We start from the raw sequence: 21825 nt of genomic DNA, 5'->3' as shown, positions 1-21825 counted from the left end.
AAAAAAAAAGACTAAAGAATATGTATGTATGTACAAAATAAAAAAAAATAAAAATAAGACTGGGGAGACAATGATATAAATTATATACAATATAATATAAATTAAAAATTATGAAGAATTTTGTTGTAAAAATGTGAAACCATGAATCGCGAACATACGGCCTAAACATTTTTACCATTCAAATATTTTATTGCGAATAAGTTTTACAGTAAAATGTTTTACAGTAAACTTCTGTGCTTGAATTCTTCTGTAAATATCAATTGGTTTTATGCTTTAATTCACAACAAATTTTCATCGTCCTGATTTGACCCCTCATAAATCTAAAAATTTATCACAATGTAAATCTTAAATTAGTGATTTTTCTTTTACACCTGCCCACCAACTTGTAACCTAATTGGTCAGTAGGTGAAAAAAAAAGTACTTGTCATCCCTCACTGCTTTGTTCGAATTTAATTTACTTTTAGAAGCTTGGCTGTGAACACAAAAGAATATTTCAAAAACACTGGCGCCGCCTAGTGGCCACTTGGACTTGCACGTTAAACGTGTGTGAGAATGATTTCTCAAGATTGTATTTCTGACCGCTAAAAGACAATTGCTAGTTTAGTGAGGAGCCACATGAAATCAGGCAGTGCTGTTATTGTGTAGTGTAGTTGCCGGTTTAGTGGCTAGTGTTTCATTTGAATTAGGATTGTCTATAATTACTATGTGAAATTGACGCTATTTATTTTTTAAAAAGTCAATTTTAATTGTTGCCTATGTATCATGTGGTAGCTGATTTTCTCTCCTTTTATTTTTTTTCTCAGGAAAACGGTGTGTACATAATCGGGAAACTGATCTTGCCACATGGACCAATAACAGCATCTTTACAGGTGTATAGATATACTACTTACATTACAGTGTTGCTCAAGTTAGCTACGTAGCATCATTTTTCACTAACGTTTATACACCTTTTTTCGAAGTGTTACGCTTTCCGGACCCTGCGCTTTCTGTTTAGTATGGAGCGCAACAGACATCTTTTTAAAAGGTATGCGTGATAATGTAGTTCTCTGGCTTATTAAATGTTATTTTTAATGCTTTTTAAAATGTCTGGATGGTTCATTTTAATTTGTCTGGACAGGCTCTTCCCACCGGAACTGTTCGAGATGTTTATAGACATCGGGCATTACGTCAGAGACATCTCATCGTACGCTCCACTGCAGGAACGAATCTCGGTGCTTTCGGTAAACCGTTAACGATCAAACTCTTGTCATAATGTACGTCTTTAAACATTCCGCTTATGTTGTATGTTTATATTTTCATTTTCTTATCTTGATAATCATCCAATATTCCATGAAATTTCCTTTTTCCGAAGTAGACGGGAACCAAAGAAGCAAAATGGTCTTTTGGTGTGAGAGGGAGGGATGCTCGTGCTTTCTTGCGACACTAGCTAATAAAAGGCATCTGTGCGGTCACTATGAAGAAGAGGGCAGATAGCACTTTCCATTGATGTGATGAAAAGATGCAGTACAGGTTTCGCTTTGTTGTTTTACTGGAAGCATGTTAGGATTTACCCTCCCAGGTTCGTGGCCAGAATATGAGTGTGACCGAGCATTCGTGCCGGGTTCGCTTACACACTTTGCAATATAAAAAAATAATAAAGACGAGAGCACACAAAATCCTTGTCAACTGTTTATTCTCCTTTTTCTAATCCAACTCCGCGACACTCTAAAACAGGACGTGCGCATGCGCCTTTCTTGCCCTTCTACGGCAAGCCCCGAGGGGATAAAACCTCACACACACACATATGCACCTCATGAGCGCCTGTGCATCTAACCTTAGCACAATATAACAAAATCAAATTAGGTCTGTTACATACGTCCCCCCCTCACAAAATAAACGTCCCCGTTTATGTACCCAAACATAGTCAGGAACAGTAGCATCAGTGAACAATATGACACTAAAAGTACAGAACACATTTCAACTGGCTTTTTTTTTTTTTTTTTTTTTTTTTGAAACAACAGCAACATAGCAAATAGTGACTAATCCGAAAATTATCCTTTTAATAAAGAACAAAATCCTTCAAATGGTCAGGAGGCCTATGAATTCTCCCAGTCCTACTCACACTAGGCTCAGATTCTCTTACTGAACAATGTGAGTCAGACAAAGAAGTAGTATCTGTCCGGGGAGAGACAGATTGGGCTCCACTAGAAACTCCCGTCCCCAGGGGAATCGACACACGCTGCAAGTCCGGAACATGAGACGGTGTCCGGATTCGCGAAACAGGTAATGTGTATGGCCGCAACCTATTATAATGCACGACCTGTGCCTGTTCCCCAATGTCCAAAGGATTTACAATCCGATAGGTCAGTCCCACTTCACCACATGAGTCCATAACTCGCACAATCTCGTAAGGTCCCTTCCAATGAGGTGCCAGTTTCATGCGGCTCTCCACTGGGTTGTGAAGCCACACCATAGCACCCACCCTATAAGGCTGGTGACGCAAGCCAACATCATGGTACAGTTTCTGATGGTCGTGCGCTGCCTCAATGTGCATCCGTGCGCCACTGAAGGCAGAATCCAATTTTGTCAGCAGTGAAGAAACAAATTCAGCATGCGATACCGACATCTGAGAGTCAAGAACACGAGTGGGCACCAGTACATCAGCGGGAACACGTGCTTCCCGACCATGGGTCAAGAAGAAAGGTGTGAAATGAGTGCTGGAGTGAGTCGTCGTGTTATAGGCGAATGCCACATGTTTTACATACTCGTCCCATTCTCCACTATAAGTCAACAGTGTCTTAGCTAGTTGATCAATCAGAGTCCGATTAAAACGTTCAATCATGCCATCTGACTGAGGATGGTAGGGCGTGGTGCGAGTCTTCTTAATAGACAGGAGACGACAGAGGATTTGAACCACTTCAGCCTCAAACTGACGACCCTGGTCTGAGTGCAAAGTCTCTGGAACACCATGAAGCAGAACATAGTTCTCGAAGAGACAATGTGCTACTGTTTGTGCTGTCTGATTAGGCAGGGGATATAAATTGACAAATTTTGTGAAATAGTCTTCAACAACCAGCACATACCGATTTCCTTTCGAAGTCACGGGCAGCTCTAAGATGTCCATAGCCACCCTTTCAAATGGCCGTACTGCCTGGGATCCACCCATCGGTGCACGTTGGGCTGGAACAGGACTGCGCCGTGTCTGGCATGCCTTGCACTGCTCACACCAGTTCTTAATGTCCCTGTACATGGAAGGCCAATAACAAAATTGCCTCGCCCGTTCCCACACGCGCTCTGAAGAGAAATGGGCAGAAGCTGGTGCTCCATGCAACTGCAAAAGTATGTCAGGAATCAGCACAGAGGGGACAACTATTTGGATTACAGGTTTATTTGTCAGGGGGCAGCAAACTAAGCGGCACAACAGTCCATCAAGGATAGAAAGACGGTCGAATTCAGTCCAAAGCTTCCGTAAACACTGTGAAGTCACTTGTATCTTTCTTCTGGGAGGTCTTTGGGCGTGTGTCACCCAGCTCAACGCAGTTTTAATGTCAGGGTCAGCAGCTTGCATAGCCCTGATATCTGATAAACTGCACGACAATACATTAATATGAGACATGCTCTCAGAATTTTCAAGTGAGTTCTCCGCAGTCATGTTGCCAGTGGAATCTTTGACTTCAGAGGAATGTGTAATGTCTGTCTGATTAGAACTCACCACATTTACTTGAAATGCCCTCCCAACTTTGTTCTGCGCCACATTCGTGTCAAGTGTCTCAGGGCGGCGAGAAAGCGCATCCGCGTTCTTGTGATGTCGGCCATCCTTGTGAACAATGACCCAATTCAACGGATCAAGCTCCAGTATCCACCTCGCTCTTCTCCCCGTTGGGTCATCATCAACTGACATTCGCCGAAGAGCTAAGAGTGGACGATGGTCTGTGATAATGGTAAATGAGGAAAGTCCAATGTAGTGCCTGAATTCCCTTACTGCCCACACAATCGCCCACAACTCACGATCAAAAGTGGACCAGCGTTTCTGTGTAGAATTAAGTGCTCGGCTGGCATATGACACCACATGTTCACGTCCATCTCTGTCCTGCGCGAGAACCGCACCAACTGCCAAGTTGGAGGCATCAGTATAGATTTTAAATGGCACCCTGAAGTCGGGTAATATCACGACAGGCTCAGATGATAACACATTTTTCAGGTGATGAAATGATTGATCACATGTATCGTTCCATATGAAGGGCACATTTTTACCAACGAGTTGGTTCAGTGGCGCAGCAAGCTTTAAAAAAGTCCTGGACAAAACGTCTATAATAAGAACACAGTCCCACAAAGGCTCTCACCTCTGACGGAGAACGAGGAACCGGCCAGTTCAAAACTTTGTCAGTGTTCTTAGGGTCGGGCTAAAGACCCTTACAAGAAACTACATGGCCCAGGAAAACTACGTGATCCCTGGCAAGGTGGCACTTTCGTGGGTTCAGTTTCAAACCTGCAGACTGGATCCTCAAAAACACCTCTTTAAGGCTTGACATGTGTTCCTCAAAGGTTTTATTGTAAATCAAAATATCATCAAGGTATACCATGCAGATGTGCCATGGGAGCCCTCTAAGGACAAGCTCCATCAAACGTTGAAAAGTAGCCGGAGCGTTGGAAAGGCCCATCGGCATAGATCTCCACTGATATAGGCCCTGTCCCGTTGTAAAAGCCGTATTTTCCCTATCCTCCTCTGCAACTTCCACCTGCCAGTATCCATTAGAAAAGTCTAATGTGCTGAACCAGGCAGCGCCTGCCAGCGCGTCCAATGTGTCATCGACTCTGGGCAGTGGATGAGAGTCTTTAATAGTCACACTGTTCAAACGTCTGTAGTCCACACAAAAACGCCATGCGCCACACTTTTTTTTCACCAGGACAACTGGCGATGCCCAGGGACTACAGCTTTCCTCGATCACACCATCCGCAAGCAAATCAGCTACTTGTCTTTCTATTTCAGATCGTTTATCAGGAGATGTACGATGAGCACGCAGTTTAATTGGAGCCTGTTCGCCAGTTCTTATGTGATGTTTCACTAGCTTACACTTTCCAGCATTCTGTTTGGAGGAGCTGAAAATGTCATGAAATTCACACAGCATGGCATACAATGAAGCCCTCTCCGAGTCAGAAATAGGGGACTCGTTCAGTGATATAGGAGGCACCGCAGTGGACGAAGTCACCGCAGCTACATCAACCGGGGCATGAAACAGTTGAATATCCGATTCATCAACGGAGTATAACTCACCCAGGTGCATTCCTTGTTTTAATGAAATGTCATGTCCAGTAGGGTTCAAAATTCGTGCCTTCGTTAGTCCATTGTGAACTCCTGCCAGCGTATGCGCTACTATTAAATTAGAAGATGTTGCCACATTAGGTTCTAGATATCCAACAAAGTCACCTGTCACATGAGCCGCATTGGGTAGACATACTTTAACTGGCACCACTGTCTCACTGAGGGGTGGTAGATTTGTCGTGGTCGCCAGTGACACATTGCAACATGTCGGAACAAATTCAGTACTGTTAAGCAGAGGAACTGTGATGTCCCACAATTGGAGTTTAGCATGGCTGAGGTCCAGTAATGCGTGATTCTTCAACAGAAAATCCCAGCCCAGCAGCACAGTCTGTGTAGTTTCTCTCAGCACATGGAAAACATGCTGCCATGACTCAGTTCCTAGCTGGAATGTTACGGTGATAGTACCCAGTGTATCCAGCATTTGTCCATTCACTGCATGTGCAGAAACATAGTCCTTTCTCAGTGGGCGATTACGAAGTGTAGGGATTGACATACGAAAATCCGCACTCATAAGGGACACACTGGAGCCAGAATCGACTAACATCCGAACCTCCACACCTTCAATCACTCCTTTCACATACGACACTAACAGCTCCTGATCAGTCTCAGAACTGAACTCATTGTCTTTTAGCACAGAATTACAGTCCTCTTCATTATCAGTATAAAGGCCCATAGGAAAGATAGCTGGCGTTTGGGCCGCAACATCAGCTACAGTCCGTTTTCCGGCTGATAGTGGCGCTCTTCTCTGCCAGGTGACCTGAAATGCACTCCCCTTTTTCTTGAAGCATCCTCATAGCTGTTCCATCTGCGGGGGCCGGGACTCGGGCTGCGTCTTGTAGAAGACAAAGGAGGGTGTGATTCTTTATAATTACGCACATCCATACCTGACGCGTGCTCATCCCTGTGCTGAAACTTCCTCTCAGGTGAGCGGCCTCTCCAAGCACCATCAAAGACGCGTGACTGACACCCTCGACCTCCGCAGGCACACTGACACCTTCCATTAAACTGGGAGCGGCCTTCATCCCACTCATCCCTTGCTCTAGAACTCACTCTGGCCTTCAGTTTCTGATTCTCATCACCCAAGCTCCTCAATTCCATTCTCATATCCCTCATTTCCTCAGTCAATCGATCCATTGCTCTGTGTAGTCCTCCATTATCAGTCACAGAGTAAACAGCAGCCACAGCTCCTACATCACTAGTACTCCCTGCAGCACTACCAGTCATGTAATCAGTCTTCATTGCATCTCTAGCATTCTCACACCGACCTGCAATTATCACAGCCTCCTCCAAATCCGTTGCTCCTTGTTCATGACATTTAGCTCTGAGCATAGGATCCAAACCAGCAAGGAACCGACGAAATCTTTCCTCCCTCTGGGCTCTTTCGCCGTATTCAGGAAAGGCCTCGTCCACCAGCCTACTGATTTCTGCCGCATACACTTCCAAACTTTCCCCCAGAGCACGAGGTCGGGCTGATAGGCTGGCTCTGAAGCGATCCATAAATTGCCGTTGACCAAAAGCTTCCTTAAGCCGTTCTTTGGCCGCTGTATAATCCGCCTGAACAGTATGAGCAAGGCTGTCCCACAAAAGAAATGCCGCGTTAGTCAGCCGTGTCGGTAAAATCCGTGCTAGTTCATAATTATAGGATGCAGTGTCATCTCCCTCTGTAAGCGCTTTCACAGCGACCTCGAATTGCCGTGCCCAACATAAAAAACTCTGCTTCTCGTTACCGGAAAACGGCGGCGGCAACTCAATCCTCACGTGTCTGTTAATCTTATCGCGGTCCCTTCTTGAAAATAATTCGTTCTCTTCCTTACACCACATGATGGCCGCGCCCACGTTAACTCGCGCGTGCTAACTCCGCTAAGAACTTTCAACTATAAACTAACTAGTTAAACACCTGCCGTCACACAGACTTACGTAAACGCTATTAAAACAAAACCGCTGCCACCAATGTGACCGAGCATTCGTGCCGGGTTCGCTTACACACTTTGCAATATAAAAAAAATAATAAAGACGAGAGCACACAAAATCCTTGTCAACTGTTTATTCTCCTTTTTCTAATCCAACTCCGCGACACTCTAAAACAGGACGTGCGCATGCGCCTTTCTTGCCCTTCTACGGCAAGCCCCGAGGGGATAAAACCTCACACACACACATATGCACCTCATGAGCGCCTGTGCATCTAACCTTAGCACAATATAACAAAATCAAATTAGGTCTGTTACATGAGCACACTAGTGGGTTGGATCTGACATTCATCCGTTCCGATTTCAGATGGATGGAAAGAAAGGTGAAGAAAAAAGCTGTAGGTTAGAGCACATCCCTAGACTTGCCTTTTTCTTTACCTGTGTTTCTCGTGTGTCTTGTTTTGACATACAGTACAGTATATGCCCACATTTTCATTCCACTCCATCTCGATGCAGTTAGCATGTGGTTAATAAACACTAGTGTATTTTGAAGCACATATTCTTTTCTGCAGACTGAAGAACTAGATGGATTGAAAGAGAGGATTGAGGCAGTGAATCAGAACCGTCCTCCTCTCAAAGTGATCAACGGCTACTCCGTTCTCCATCCTCTGGGCAGTGGGGCCTTCGGCACTGTTTTTAAGGTTAATCTAAATTTTTGTATCAAGTCATGTATCAACCGTATAACAGTGTTAAAACTGCACCAAATAAAATGTGATTACAAAGTACAATAAATGTGCAGCATTGCATACTTTTGCTGCATCTAGAGAACACTTACATGGTCCTCCAATGTGCTGTGCAGGATATAATGACAGTAATTTATTTTATACAGTGATATAACTACACATTTATTGTATATATAGTAGACAACTGTACATATATACGAGCATTCTACCAGACTTTTGTCTTCTTTTCAAAGGTGCGCAAACAGGGAGCGCAAAACTGTTTGGCACTGAAGGAAGTGAACCTCCACAATCCTGCATTCGGCAACGACAAGAAATCCAGAGACAGCAACGTCGAGAAAATAGTGTCCGAGCTCACCATAATCAAGGAGCAAGTAAGAAATGGCATGTGTAACTGTAATATTTGCTGCCCCCTTGTGGTCATAATGATATATTGCATATTTACACAAACAATGGACAAAAGGATTTACTGTAATTTTGGACATTTGGGTGAAAATAAAGAGCTCATATTATTTGCAAATGAATGCTGTATTACTAATGACTGCATTGCATGTTTTCTTAGATGACACACCCAAATATAGTGAAATACCTCAAGACATTTTTAGAATGTAAGTATGCTTAATTTTTGGTCTGTTCAGGGACCCCTAAATATATTATCTTACATATTGGATTAATATAATTGATTATAAAATATATTTAAGAATTTAAAATACAAATATGTATATAAATGTGTATACAGTGTATTAAGTAGACATTTATTTAAATATATTGTAATAAATATGTTGTATATGAACTTTAACTGCAATATTGCACATTATCTTGCCAATAACTGAAAAAGGTTTTACACTGCACTACATTACATTTCTATTATATTTTATTTTTACAATTTTTCTTTTCTTTTTTTATTATATATTCTTAAACTTTTTTCTATTTGTATCTTATTCTAATATTTTATTTTTATTCTTATTGCTGTATATTATGTAAAGGAAAAAGTTTTTTTAATTCTCTTATTTTTTGTTATATTGAGGTCAACAGCAGTCGTATAAGTGTTTCACGTTATATCATACTGTCTATGACTGTGTATGTGACGAATAAAATTAGAATTTGAATATATTGTATTAAATACATGGCATACATTTTAATTTGTTTTTTTCTTTCTTTCATTGTTAATCATTTATTAACATGATTAATGCTATAACTTTTGCCAGTCTATCTTTAGTCAGAATGTACTTGTGTATTACTGTAGGTGACAAGCTGTATATCGTAATGGAGCTGGTGGAAGGTGCGCCGCTTGCCGAGCATTTCAGCTCCCTAAAAGAAAAACAGCAAACGTTCACAGAAGAACGAGTCTGGAATATTTTCATTCAGGTGATCAATAGTCAAGCAATGGAACAGACAGAATTTATCAATCTAGAGAGTAACATGCACGACAAGACCAACAATTCATAAAAAAATTCTCAGTGTAATGAAATTGTAGAATCTAAAGACCTGAAGTTTCTAAATGCTTAATGTGGTCATTCAAAATTGTTTTAAAGTCCGCTTTTTAAAATTATGAAAAGATTCAATCAAAAATTAAATTACATAAAATTTGTTGCTCCACAGATGTGTTTGGCGTTAAGATACTTACACAAGGAGAAAAGAATCGTCCACAGAGACCTGACTCCTAATAACATCATGCTGGGAGAAAGAGACAAACTCACCATCAGTCAGTACAAGACATGTTTCTAATGAATATTATTTAAATATCTACACATTATGTTTAATAATACTGCTAATAATTATTAAACAACAGTTAGTTCTGACCGAGTAATCTGATTGGCCGAGAGGCATTCCACGAGTGGTGATAATAGACGATAACAGCACTGGGACGTTTAACTATATGTATCACTCCGCATCAGAGGTATTGTACCAATCGTTAATTACACTAGAACTCTCGGTTGCAGCATGGGTGAAAATAGGTACTTTAAAGAGGCCAAAACCCACATTCGAAACCAGTCACAGAAGAACCTTCAGTAAAAAAACATATCTGATAACGTTATTTCATGTTAAACAACACTTTCTCTTCTTGGTTGTTTTAAATTGCCCTTGAATCGTCCACGAGCTACAAAATCTAGCTAGCTTCTAACACAAGGCTGAAACCCAAATCCATCTCTAGGCCCTAAGTAAGGGTACTACTTGGTGAATGGAACAAGGGATTGTACATCCTATATTGAGCACACGCTTTCACTTTCATGTTATTTGGTATTCAACCACAGAACCCCAGAAGTTAGCTGGTAGTCTAAAGTGGAAAACGTAGAAATATAAAGTAATATCTCGTACGTTTCTCAGGACTGTCCACCATCTCCATGATTTATTTTTTATTATTTATGTTTTAAATTGTGTAAGATGTAATAAAAACTTAGTAAAGCATACACTGAATTATGAATAGTCATAGATAAGTCACATGTATTCCTAGACACAGTAATTTTATGGATACATACTGTAATATCTCTACATGTTCTAAAACCCAATGTGACTTTCTATTTCATCACAAAAAAAAAAAAACATTGTATTGTTTTTCAGCTGATTTTGGTCTCGCAAAGCAGAAACAAGAAACCAGCAAGCTAATGTCTGTTGTCGGGACCATTCTCTACTCCTGGTGTGTATTGTGTTTCTTGCGACCTTCATGTTTCATTGATACAACATGCTTCATTATATAAAGTATATTCTAAATGAATCAGGTTAATTGTTCACCGGCTCATTTTGTTTCAGTCCAGAGATCGTGAAAAGTGAGCCATACGGAGAGAAGGCGGATGTGTGGGCCGCCGGCTGTGTCCTGTATCAGATGGTCACTCTCCGTCCCCCGTTCTACAGCAACAACATGCTCTCGCTTGCCACCAAGGTCACAAAGTTTGTCTGCATGTTTGCTAATTCCTCCTGTGGTCACACTGTTTTTATACGTTGGTCCCTAGTTGTTTCAACCCATCGTTCTAAAGAAAATTAGAAGAGACATTACTATTGCTTTTTTTTGTGACTTTAACCATGAAATAATTTTTCTTTTTCAAGAGGGTCCTCATTCTCATCACAGCCGTATGCTACAGTGAGCTGAAATAACGTTTCTTCTGCACCCATGGGGCGAGATACACGATATGACCCATTGCACAGTGCTGACAGAACAAAAATAAAGTGCGATAGGAGTAATAAAAATGCAGGGAGGGGTAATATGAAGGGAGAAATAGTTCTCTAGGCTTCCTGAAGGAATTTTCGGCTCTCATTTTTGGCACGTTTGGTACAGATGACCGGGCCGGGGATTAGTATACCGGTGATGCTGAATGCTAAATGGTTGGCAATTTTTGTTCAAGGCTACTCGCTCTCCAGTCAGTGTTGTGCAGGTGTGAACGTGTTACATTAGTTCCTTTGTAACTGCGGTGCTAACAAAAACAGATGCCCCACTTGTGATCATGCACAAAAGAAAAGAAGCTTGCAGTGATTAGTTATTTGTGGTCTGAGGGTGTACCTGCATTTGTACAGAGAAAGTTGAAGAAGTGTGTATGAATGAATAGAGATGTTCAAGGGTGGTCACACAAGTGTTAGCTATCAAGAAGGAGCTGGACGCCTCCCCATATCTACGACTGATGACGAACATGCTCACACCCCTTCCCACACTGTCGACACTTCGTTTGGAGGTGTTAGAGCATTTTCCTGATCTCACTCCATTGGACTCTTACCGGTTTGGTCCCCTAAAAGCAGCCCTACGAGGACGAAGTTTTACTTTTAGTGAAGAAGTGAGGACAGTGGTGCATTTGTGGTTCGCAGCTCAGGCTTAAACACTTTTTAAGGAAAGTAAATTAAGATTAATTCTACAGCCAAAGAGTGGATCATTTTTGACTCACCCTGGTACATCACTCAATTTTATTTACTTAAAAAAAGACTTTTGCATGGTACGAAATACTTACCAGTCAGTTGTGCAAGCATAGTTGGTTCAAGTTCAAATAATTATGTAAGCGTAGGTGTTTTTTTTTTTTTGTTTCCATTTTTTTGTGCCAAGGCCAGGACAAGAAATTACTGTATGTTATGTGCAATGAATAAGCTTAATCCTTTCCTCTTTTAAAGTAAAAGTTGGGCCTAAATTAGATGTTTTTTTTTCTTAATTATTCATTTATCTTGGCTTCATTTTAATTTGATTTTGACTTTACTTAGACTCAATTTCAGCTAGTGAATTAAAAAAAAAAGAAAGAAAGATTTATGTATAAACATATTAACATTTTCCAGATAATTTAAAGATGTAAATTGAACAAAAATAAATAATGGTATGTTTATGTTAAAGTCATTAAATATTATTGAGTGTGTGTACAAAATTTTAAAGCATATTAGACCTAATATGTAAAAGCATATACAGTACAGAAGCAATTTTTTGAGGGTAGTTGTGGTCTTGAACTAGTTTTTAGAACAGCCTAAGTTGTATTATGATATTATTATTATTATTATTATTATGTTTCATTTTAGATTGTGGAAGCTGAATTTGAGCCCCTGGAGAACACAGTCTTATCAGAAAGAGTTACAGACATGATTAAATGGTGAGACCATCTTAGGATATACAGTATTTACCAATCAGTCGATCTCCCTTCCTCTTTGCTTCCTGACTTACCTCCTCACTCACTCTCGGCAGGTGCCTGACTCCGAATGCAGATATGCGGCCCGACATCGTAGAGGTCAGCTCTAAGATCTGTGACCTCATAATGAAGTACCTGGATGGTGTGAACACCTCACATAACACTCTGGAGAAGAGAGCCGAGCGCGACAGGAGGCGAGCGCAGAAATATTGCATCGAGAGCAACCGGCTGAAGCTCACATGCTGCAGGCCTCTGCAGGTAGATTCACTATGACAGACTGAACACTGAGCACTGTTCGATACAGATGTTTTACATTTTCGTCTTGTACTGCTTTGACCAAATCCCAGTATAGTTGTATATGTTCTACATTGTTGTGATAAATGATATAGCCTTAGAGTGAAAGTATTTCACACTGTCAGATGTGATCAATTTTACAGTAACAATTTATGTGACAAATGCTCCACGTAAACAGATTTGTTTTTTAATGTAATTGTTGAGAGGGTGAAAAATCCTATGAGGGGATGTTTATTTAAGATTTTTTTTCAAGAAGTCAGTTAGTCCAGTGTAAACGTAATTTAATGGTCATGCTGGCTATAGCTGGTATAATTTTATGATCTTTAAAACATTAAAAAGTCATTCCTTCATTAAAAAAATAGTCAGAAATATAAAGAATAAAGCGATTTGAGGTATTCTGTGATTACTGCATGCCCTGAAGAGTTACCTTAATTGTTGCACTGTCCCCATTGATGATCTATGATCTAACAAAACTTACAAAATCTTACAATCTAACCACAAATAAATAAATTTAAAGGATATTGGGTCATGCCAGTATTCATCAAACATTTGTTAATTTCAGTTATAAGTGAATTCTTACACATTGAGAGTGTTAAATTGTTAATTATTATATTACCTGAGATGGTAAAACTGTTTGCCTGCTTTGCTGTAAATGCACTTAATTAAAAATCAATTAATGTCTCAGAGAATGGACTTTCCAGACGAGCTCCTGAGTGGTCCACACACACAGCTGTCTGAGAGACGGGATCGAAGTTTCTCAGACTCTGTAGATGGAGAAGCTAATGTGCAAGGTTAGTAAAAGAAAGTCCAGATGTAATGGATATGATTCGACACATGCACAATGCAGGCTTTATTATACACTGCCTACACACGCTAATATTTCTTTGGACCGCCTTTAGCTTTGATTAGGACACATATTCGACGTGGCATTCTTTCTTTAACCTTATGCAATGAAACAACATTTATCACTTCAATTTTTGGTTAAGATGACGGGAGAGTTAAACCATTCCGTGAAGTCAACAATATATTATCACTATATGGCAAAAAGTAGGAAGACACCTGACCATCACACCTATTTGTCCCTTTTCCTGTTATAATAAGCTTCACACTTCTGAGAAGTTTTTCCACTAGTTTTTGGGGCATTAGTGTTGTCAGTAGACCCAAAGATCGGCTAGCCTCGAAGTCAGGGTCCTCTACAGGTCATCTTTCACTTTAAACTTAGAAAACCATGTCTCAATGGAGCTCAAGTTGTGCACATGGACGTTGTCATGCTGGAACAGGATTTGGACTCTCAGTTCCAGTGAAGCTTTTTGTTGGTACATTATTATGGTGGTAACTATAATGTATTGCTACAGACTACAAAGACAACTCTCAGGCAACAGTTTGACTGTGTTGAGTGCGATGGTGCATATAGTGTATCTAATGTCTCATAATGTACAGTATATTATGTACAGCATAATGTAGTTTATCCTCTTGTAATATTATCCTAGGAATGCTGTACTGCTACTGGTTAGGTATCAGGGTTTGCTTTTGTAAAGGAGCACAAATGCTTTAACAAGATCTAATAAGATCTTGGACAAAATGTAATGCTGCTCTTACATTTACACAGATTTTGCAGCCAGTAATGCCTCAACAACTGCCTCAGCTCAGACACATCTACTCCAACAGCGAGGTAAGGCCTGGAATTCGAAATTTACCTAAATAAGTATTATCACTGGTACATTTGTCTAGAACTTACTTGAACATTTTCCTGAAATGTGTACACTCAGCCAAGAGCCTTGACAGATTCTCACTACCAGACGACCAAAGCCAATCTGGGTATGTTACTATACGTTTATACTATGTAATGTACAGTATGGCACAAAAGTCTTGACCCCTCAATTCTTCTTCTCATGTCCTTCCAAAGAGTAATACGGTAGACTTTTCTGTATTTTAAAGTAGTCTTGAGGAATAGTTCTCCACGCTTCATGAAGGACTTCTGGCAAGTTTTCAATCCAGTCCCTGTACGTGAACAATTTCAGTAGAATGTCTTTTGTTTGTTAATCCACACAGTGAATCATTAGAGCATCAAAAAACATCTTACACTAAAGGCATGAACCAGTGAGAGGTGCAGATGATGACAGAGGATCTGTTATACTGGTGATGCTGAATGCTGAGTGCTTGGAACAGATGAGAGGGGAAATGAGGAGGAAAAAAATAAACAACCAATTTTGAAATTGTCTCTTTTGCCATTTTTCAGCAAACCATTTGATCCAATTTCTTTAATATAATTTACATAATTTTATTTAATATAAAGAAATGAGGGGTGGATTAAGATTTTTGCACGGTATTATATTTATTTGAATATTTCTCATTAGACTGGGTGGTTAGTTATTATGGTGGTAACTATAATGTAACTATAAACAGATATAAAAAGCATACTTTGCCTATTAATGTATAAAAACAGTAATCATAATAGAAATATTTTTTTATTACAGATTTCTTAGTGATTGTTTATTTTCCTTCAATTGCACACCCCATTATTTTTATTCCTTCTTTACGTTATCTTTTTTTCTATATTGCAGCGCAGACTTAAAGCCTAAACCTCGACCAGGTACACCAAACATATTTACTGACAATATACTGTACAACTGTAATATTTAGACCTATAACTGATGAAAGGGGCAGATCTAAGGGAATCCATACACCATGACAAGTGTTGATTCTTGAACCAACATCCTCCTCTGTTGAAATTAGCTATTTTGTGTGTGTGTGTGTGTGTGTGTGTGTGTGTGTGTGTGTGTGTGTGTGTGTGTGTGTGTGTACTTTTAAGAAAAAACAGAAATCAAAGCTCACTTCTGGGTCAGAAAAATATTTTTAAAAATATATTATATTAATCCAGGACAATTAGCCATAATCATTGTATACCATATTGTGATTGATATGCTTTATCAAGGTTTATTTGGAATTTTATCATTATTAGGAGCGCACAAACATTTTAAACATGTCCAACCGCACCTTTAAAAGCAGTTAACAGCACATTTTACTTATTGACATGCTGTAGCTCTGAGCAGTTTTACCGTCACGTTTTATGTCTTATTCTTTTGTTTTTTCTGTGGTTCACAGGATCAGCAGGAATCTGCGTATCCCACAGAAAAGTCCGTCAGATTAACGATCCCAACCTAAGGCTGCTTGAACTGCTCCATAAAATCATATTTGTCACTCAGGTGATAACGTATATCATTTCCCTACAACATTAACACTTTAAATCCTTTAAGAACCATCAGAATCTTAAAATAGACAAATAAGAGAAGGGTTTATGATGTTAATCCTGAGCTGATGTGAATGTACTGTATATTCCTAAAGAATTTTATCTTGTATATCACTTGTGATCAGCTTCCACCCGGACCTCAGAGCAGTTTTCAACGGCGTGCACTAGAGCGCTTTAAGAAATCACTGTTTCAGAGAGGAAGCAGTGCATTTCATTTAAAGATGGAGCTCAATAAGGTAACAGATAACAGTAAAGTATAAAATTTTTATATATCTAAATTCAGAGCACTTTTTAATATTTTGTTTGCTTCAGGTGCTTCAGGGAAGTCAGGAGGTAGTAGAGCTGAGGTTGGGCAGCAGGGACTGGTGGTCCATGGTGCCATCTGGCCGAGCTGAGACACACGGTAGAATAACACCCTTTTTTTTTTTTACCTATTATGTGCTAATATATATATATATATATATATATATATATATATATATATATATATATATATATATATATATATATATACTCAGCAAAAAAAGAAACGTCCTCTGACTTTCAACTGTTTTTACTTTCAGTAAAACTTAATTTGTAAATATTTGTATAAACACTAAAAAAGTCAACACCATAAGACATAAACTAAAAATGTTTCCCAATGTGTCCCTGAATGAAGGGAGGCTCAAAATTAAAAGTACCAGTCAGTATCTGGTGTGGCCACTAGCTGCTTGAAGCACTGCAGTGCATCTCCTCCTCATGGACTGCCTATTGCAGACAGTCTGAGCGCTGATGGAGGGATTGTGTGTTCCTGGTGTGACTCGGGCAGTTGTTGTGGCCATCCTGTACCTGTCACGCAGATGTGATATTCGGATGTACCGATCCTGTGCAGGTGTTGTTACACGTGGTCTTCCACTGCGAGGATGATCAGTTGTCCTTCCTGTCTCCCTGTAGCGCCGTCTTAGGCGTCTCACGGTGCAGACATGGCAATTTATTGCCCTAGCCACATCAGCAGTCCTCATGCCTCCCTGCAGCATGCCTAATGCATGTTCACGCAGATGAGCAGGGACCCTGGGCATCTTTCTTTGGGTGTTTTTCACAGTCAGTGGACAAGTCTCTTTGGTGTCCTGCGTTTTTAGAACTGTGACCTTAAATGCCTACTTTCTGTAAGCTGTTAAGGTCTCAACAACCGTTCCACAGGTGCATGTTAATTAATTGATTATGGTTAATTGAACATGCATGGAAAACATTGTTTAAACCCTTTACAATGAAGATCTGTAAAGTTATTTGGATTTTTACATTATTGTTGAAATACACAGTCCTGAAAAAGGGCCTTTTTTTTGCTGAGTATATATATATATATTTTTTTTTATCATAATATCTTGTTAATGCTTGTATTTCAAGGGGAGTTGGGTCCTCAAGAAGGCATCACTTACGAGCAGGTACAGGTCAGTTTGTAAAAGTCACTTTTTTCAAATATAGTATCAGTTTTAGTGTTCTGCAGGTTCCATAGTTTTACATCTGTATGTGTTTGCTGTTTCCCAGGTCATGATTGAAGAAGTGCTGGAGCAAAGTGGGTATTACAGCCCACCTCTATCCAGGTACTCTTACCAATATCTATTTGAAGGGTCCATGTTTTACTACAAGGGATGTCTTTGTCAAACCAGGACTTTTGATTATGCAAAATAACAGACATAGGAGAGTTAAAAACTTTCTTTATTTCTCTATATAATCCCCTGCTACACTAATGCACTTATCCCAGAGTTTCACAAGCGCTTCGATACCATCAAGGTAGAAAGTTTTCTTAGTACACTGGAGCCATAATCAGACTGTCTGCTTCACCTATGAAACACTGGCCTACAGGAATTTCTTGAATGCCCCAAACATGTGGAAATGGCTTGGAGCGAGGTCAGGACTGTATGGGGGATATGGCGATAACTTCCAGTAATATGCAAGTGGTGTTGGTGAATGATTGTGTGTACAGTTCTCAAAACTGCAGTGGGCTTGTCATTCACAGATGTACGGCCTTCTTTAAAATCTTCGCACCATTCAAACGTTATATTTACCACAGTGTGAGTCTCATTAGCGTACTGTGCTTTAATATCAAGCAGTTTTATGCCATCAGTCAACAGAAATGGCATCACAAGTCCCAGTTTGACCTGAACGCCCCTCGTACAGTAGTATTTGAAGAGCCATGAGGAGTGTTTTCTTTGTTTGTTTTACAGTCAACAGACAAAATTCACAGTTACATTCCTAATCTGTAAAAAACACTAATTTTGGATGCGGTTAAAAAAAAAACCTGTAAATTCCTATTTTAATAATTTTAATCCTAGATATGACCCCAAAAAAACATTTTAATTTCGTTTAAAACTCAGAACTCAAAAAACAGATATTGTAACTATACTGTACTTCATTATAGATATAAAGTACAGGTAAACCCGTATACTGTACAGTACTATATTGCTGTGTCTCCTGCAGTGCTAGAATGTAAAATACAGATGTTACCCCTATACAGTATGTACTGTATTTTATGCAAGCACATTTTATTTGGAATGCGCTGTGGTTTTCTTTAGTATAAGTACTGTAGGGTAAATACAGTAATAATTCACCACCACAGGCCGCGTTTTCCTCTACGTTTGCTTTGTGTTCTCTCTACAGTACTAAAACATTTATACAGTACATTGATATTTAAATTAGTAAATGATATTGTTCTTAAAAGTGTAGTGTTTAAATGCATAAAAAATTATATATTGCTAAGAAAAAAAACTAAAATTGTGGAGGATATTTGCCGAAATTGCAGGGTATTCCATGAACAATTATTAATTGGGTTCTAAGGAAAAATCCACAAACGACTGAGGCACCGAACATACAGTATATATATATATATATATATATATATACAGTGAAACCTCTGATTACGAGTAACGAGATTTGCGAGTGTTCCGCGAGACGAGCAAAGATTTTTAATCAATTATGACTTGAAAAAGCAAGAAGAAGAAGCAAGTCTTGGTTTACGAGTACCGAGTATCATGTATCACGCATGCGCTTCTTGTTTTGACGCCGAGCATCATGGGAACACAACTGAGCCAATGGTTTTTCTCTCTCTTGCACTGCAGAATTGTGGGTAATCTTCGCCCCTGCTGGGTCTTAGTGCTCATCTCTCACTGGTATAATCAACATCTGTGCACGTCTGTACTGTTTACTATAACACTGTGACCACGTGTGTGTGTGTGTGTGTGTAAAACATATTTTATTTCGTGTATGTATGCACATCTGTACAGCGCGCATGTACTGTTTCTTATAACACTCGTCTGCGCGCGTGTAAAGCCAAAGTAAGTCGCATTAGGAGGTTAAAAAAAATCCAATTTCTCATTTCTTTGGTATGTGTGTGCACGCGTAATTTGACACCGTGCCGGGTCACATACTGTCTCGGCTTTAGTGACACAGCACCTGCACGCACAAACGGAAACACTTATCCGTCGGGATTTATTTTTACTTTTTTTTTAAAGGTAAAGTGCAGGTTAATTTGTTTTATTTTTACTTTATATATTGCATTAATTATTTTTATTTATGTATTTTTTTGGGCTGTGGAATGAATAATTTGGGTTTCCATTATTTCGAGTGTTTTGGAATACGAGCCCGCTTCCTGAACGAATTATGTTCGTAATCCAAGGTTCCACTGTATATATATATTTATATATAGTCTGCTAGCTTGTGCATTTTATAAAGCTTATTTTACAGAATGTTTTAGGTAGCTGTGAGGTTTCCACTAATTTTGTCAAGTACTTCATAAGTGCCATGTAATATTACTTGACCTTTATTTAACAGGCAGAATTGTGCAATAAAAGTGATTTGGACAATTTTGATTTATAGCTCCAGTGCGAAACATGACTGATTACTTGTGTTCAATCAAAAAGGTGAATGTTTTCTATTTGTTACTGATATTTCCTTTCTGCAGGAGCGAGTCAGAGACAGGAAACAGCCAAACTGCCAGTCCGTGACTTCATGTGTCCTCGTGGAGTGATGTAATATCTATAAATATGCAGATTACAGGAAGCCTAAGAACAATCCACACCGTGGCATTTCACTTTAAATATGATATGAAAATGTTCATAAATGCAGTTTCACTTTCCTTGGCCCGCATGCTATCTGCACACTGCAACATCCCATCTGTAAAACCCCTGAGCCCGTCAGAGGAAGCGTGATTTTATATAGACATTACCGGCACTCATCACTTTTACTTTCAGGGTTCTGGACGCGGGATTCTTTTCTTTTATCATTCGCTACCTTGCAGGTTCAGGTTTCACTTCAAATCTCAGGATGCATTCCTATATGCACTTTACCCTTAACAACTATAAAATATATGTTTTTAAAAAAAATCTGTAACATGCATAGTGCTGAACTGATTTAAGGTTTCTTGTCCAAATTAGTGATTTGAAATTTAAATAAAGTGATGTTTGTTTTTCAGTCTGATATTCCTTGTCTTTTTTTTATTTAGACAAAAAACAGATTTAGATGAATTTATGTAATTTATGTTAGGACACCCTGAATTTGTAATCTGTTTCTAGTTACAGTTAGTGTTGCGGTGGATCGGCAAAAGCAGTTCTAATCCATTGTCCTTTCAGTTTGTCTTTCTAATAGGAAACAAAATAAAGCTAGAGATTGAAAGAGAGAAAGAGACCTCAAATATCTCATTTGTCCTGAAGAGGTTCCTCACACTGGAAGCCTTATAGCTTCTGCAAATTTGAATGTAAATGCTAACAGGAACAGGTTAAGAACACATTATGTATAACTATAACTATAACTGTTCTCTAATGAGAATGATGTATCATGGTATAACAGGAATCAAATAGGATTGTTCCCTAAAACGAAAAACATCCCTCATCATTGCTTATTTTTCTATAACTCCAATTAAAGAATTTTTTTTTTTTTTTTCATTTCTGTTTTTTTATTTTCATTATCTTATAAACTTTAACTTTTTTCCCCTTAATAAATCTTTTTACAGCCCATAAAAATCAAAACTCCAAATGATACCTATGTTCATTTACACACTCAATACTTGGTCAGAGCTCCTTTAGCACATATTACTGCATCAGTGTGGCAAGACATGGAGGAGATGGCAGGAATGATTTAAGAACAGACTGCCTTCATAGCAGCCTTCAGCTCGTCTGTATTGTTGGATCAGGTGTTTCTCATCTTCCTATTGACAATGCACCATAGATATCATGTAATATCACGGTAATATCACGGTCAGCAAGCCTGTTAGTGGTAGTTCTGGTATTGTTAACAGGTGATAAATCGTCTCGAAAAAGGAAATCAGCATCTCCATAAAGTCTGTAAGCAGACGGAGAAATGAAATGTGCTAAAATCTGAAATTTTTTCTCTTCTTTAACTGCAGAAAAAAAATTCTATCTTTCTATTGTCTTATTATTATTTTTTATTAATCTTATTATTATCTTATCTTTTTTTTTTTAAGGTCGCAGTCGTTTAGGCATTTCACTGCATATCATACTGACTAATACATTTAACTTTGATTTAATGACTTTAAACTCGATAAAACGTGTGTAATAATTTTTTTTAAATTAAGTATTTAGTTGTTTTGAGAAGCACTGTAGTTTATTAGGTCTTTGCTTTTTTGTTTGTTTGTCTAACTCTGACCATTTAATTTCCAGGTCACAGGGTGAAGGATGATAAAGTGGAGACAAATTCATTTACTCTAAATGTACCGTATAAACTAATAAGGCACTGAAAGATCCCTTAA

The 21825-nt window shown here is 39.0% G+C and overlaps 1 protein-coding gene across 1 annotated transcript in view; it reads left to right on the top strand.

Annotated features, from left to right (window-relative positions):
• Positions 1–20240, top strand: part of nek10 (NIMA-related kinase 10) — a 31035-nt gene extending 10795 nt beyond the window's left edge. The window contains exons 15-36 of the mRNA XM_053487884.1: positions 804–869; positions 960–1024; positions 1118–1220; positions 7782–7910; positions 8186–8323; positions 8512–8557; positions 9196–9317; positions 9552–9654; positions 10512–10587; positions 10701–10830; positions 12435–12505; positions 12598–12799; positions 13521–13626; positions 14445–14507; positions 14605–14653; positions 15400–15428; positions 15941–16041; positions 16211–16321; positions 16398–16488; positions 17469–17512; positions 17610–17665; positions 20023–20240. Coding sequence (XP_053343859.1) covers positions 804–869; positions 960–1024; positions 1118–1220; positions 7782–7910; positions 8186–8323; positions 8512–8557; positions 9196–9317; positions 9552–9654; positions 10512–10587; positions 10701–10830; positions 12435–12505; positions 12598–12799; positions 13521–13626; positions 14445–14507; positions 14605–14653; positions 15400–15428; positions 15941–16041; positions 16211–16321; positions 16398–16488; positions 17469–17512; positions 17610–17665; positions 20023–20065 — 1944 coding nt within the window. The 3' untranslated portion in view covers positions 20066–20240. The remainder of the gene's footprint in view (positions 1–803; positions 870–959; positions 1025–1117; positions 1221–7781; positions 7911–8185; positions 8324–8511; positions 8558–9195; positions 9318–9551; positions 9655–10511; positions 10588–10700; positions 10831–12434; positions 12506–12597; positions 12800–13520; positions 13627–14444; positions 14508–14604; positions 14654–15399; positions 15429–15940; positions 16042–16210; positions 16322–16397; positions 16489–17468; positions 17513–17609; positions 17666–20022) is intronic.
• The last annotated feature ends 1585 nt before the right edge of the window (positions 20241–21825 follow it).

The sequence above is a fragment of the Clarias gariepinus genome, chromosome 26 (assembly GCF_024256425.1).
Source record: "Clarias gariepinus isolate MV-2021 ecotype Netherlands chromosome 26, CGAR_prim_01v2, whole genome shotgun sequence".
Classification (NCBI taxonomy): Eukaryota; Metazoa; Chordata; class Actinopteri; order Siluriformes; family Clariidae; genus Clarias; species Clarias gariepinus.
The sequence above is the reverse complement of the archived record's forward strand: the minus strand, read 5'-3'. Positions and strand labels throughout refer to the sequence as shown.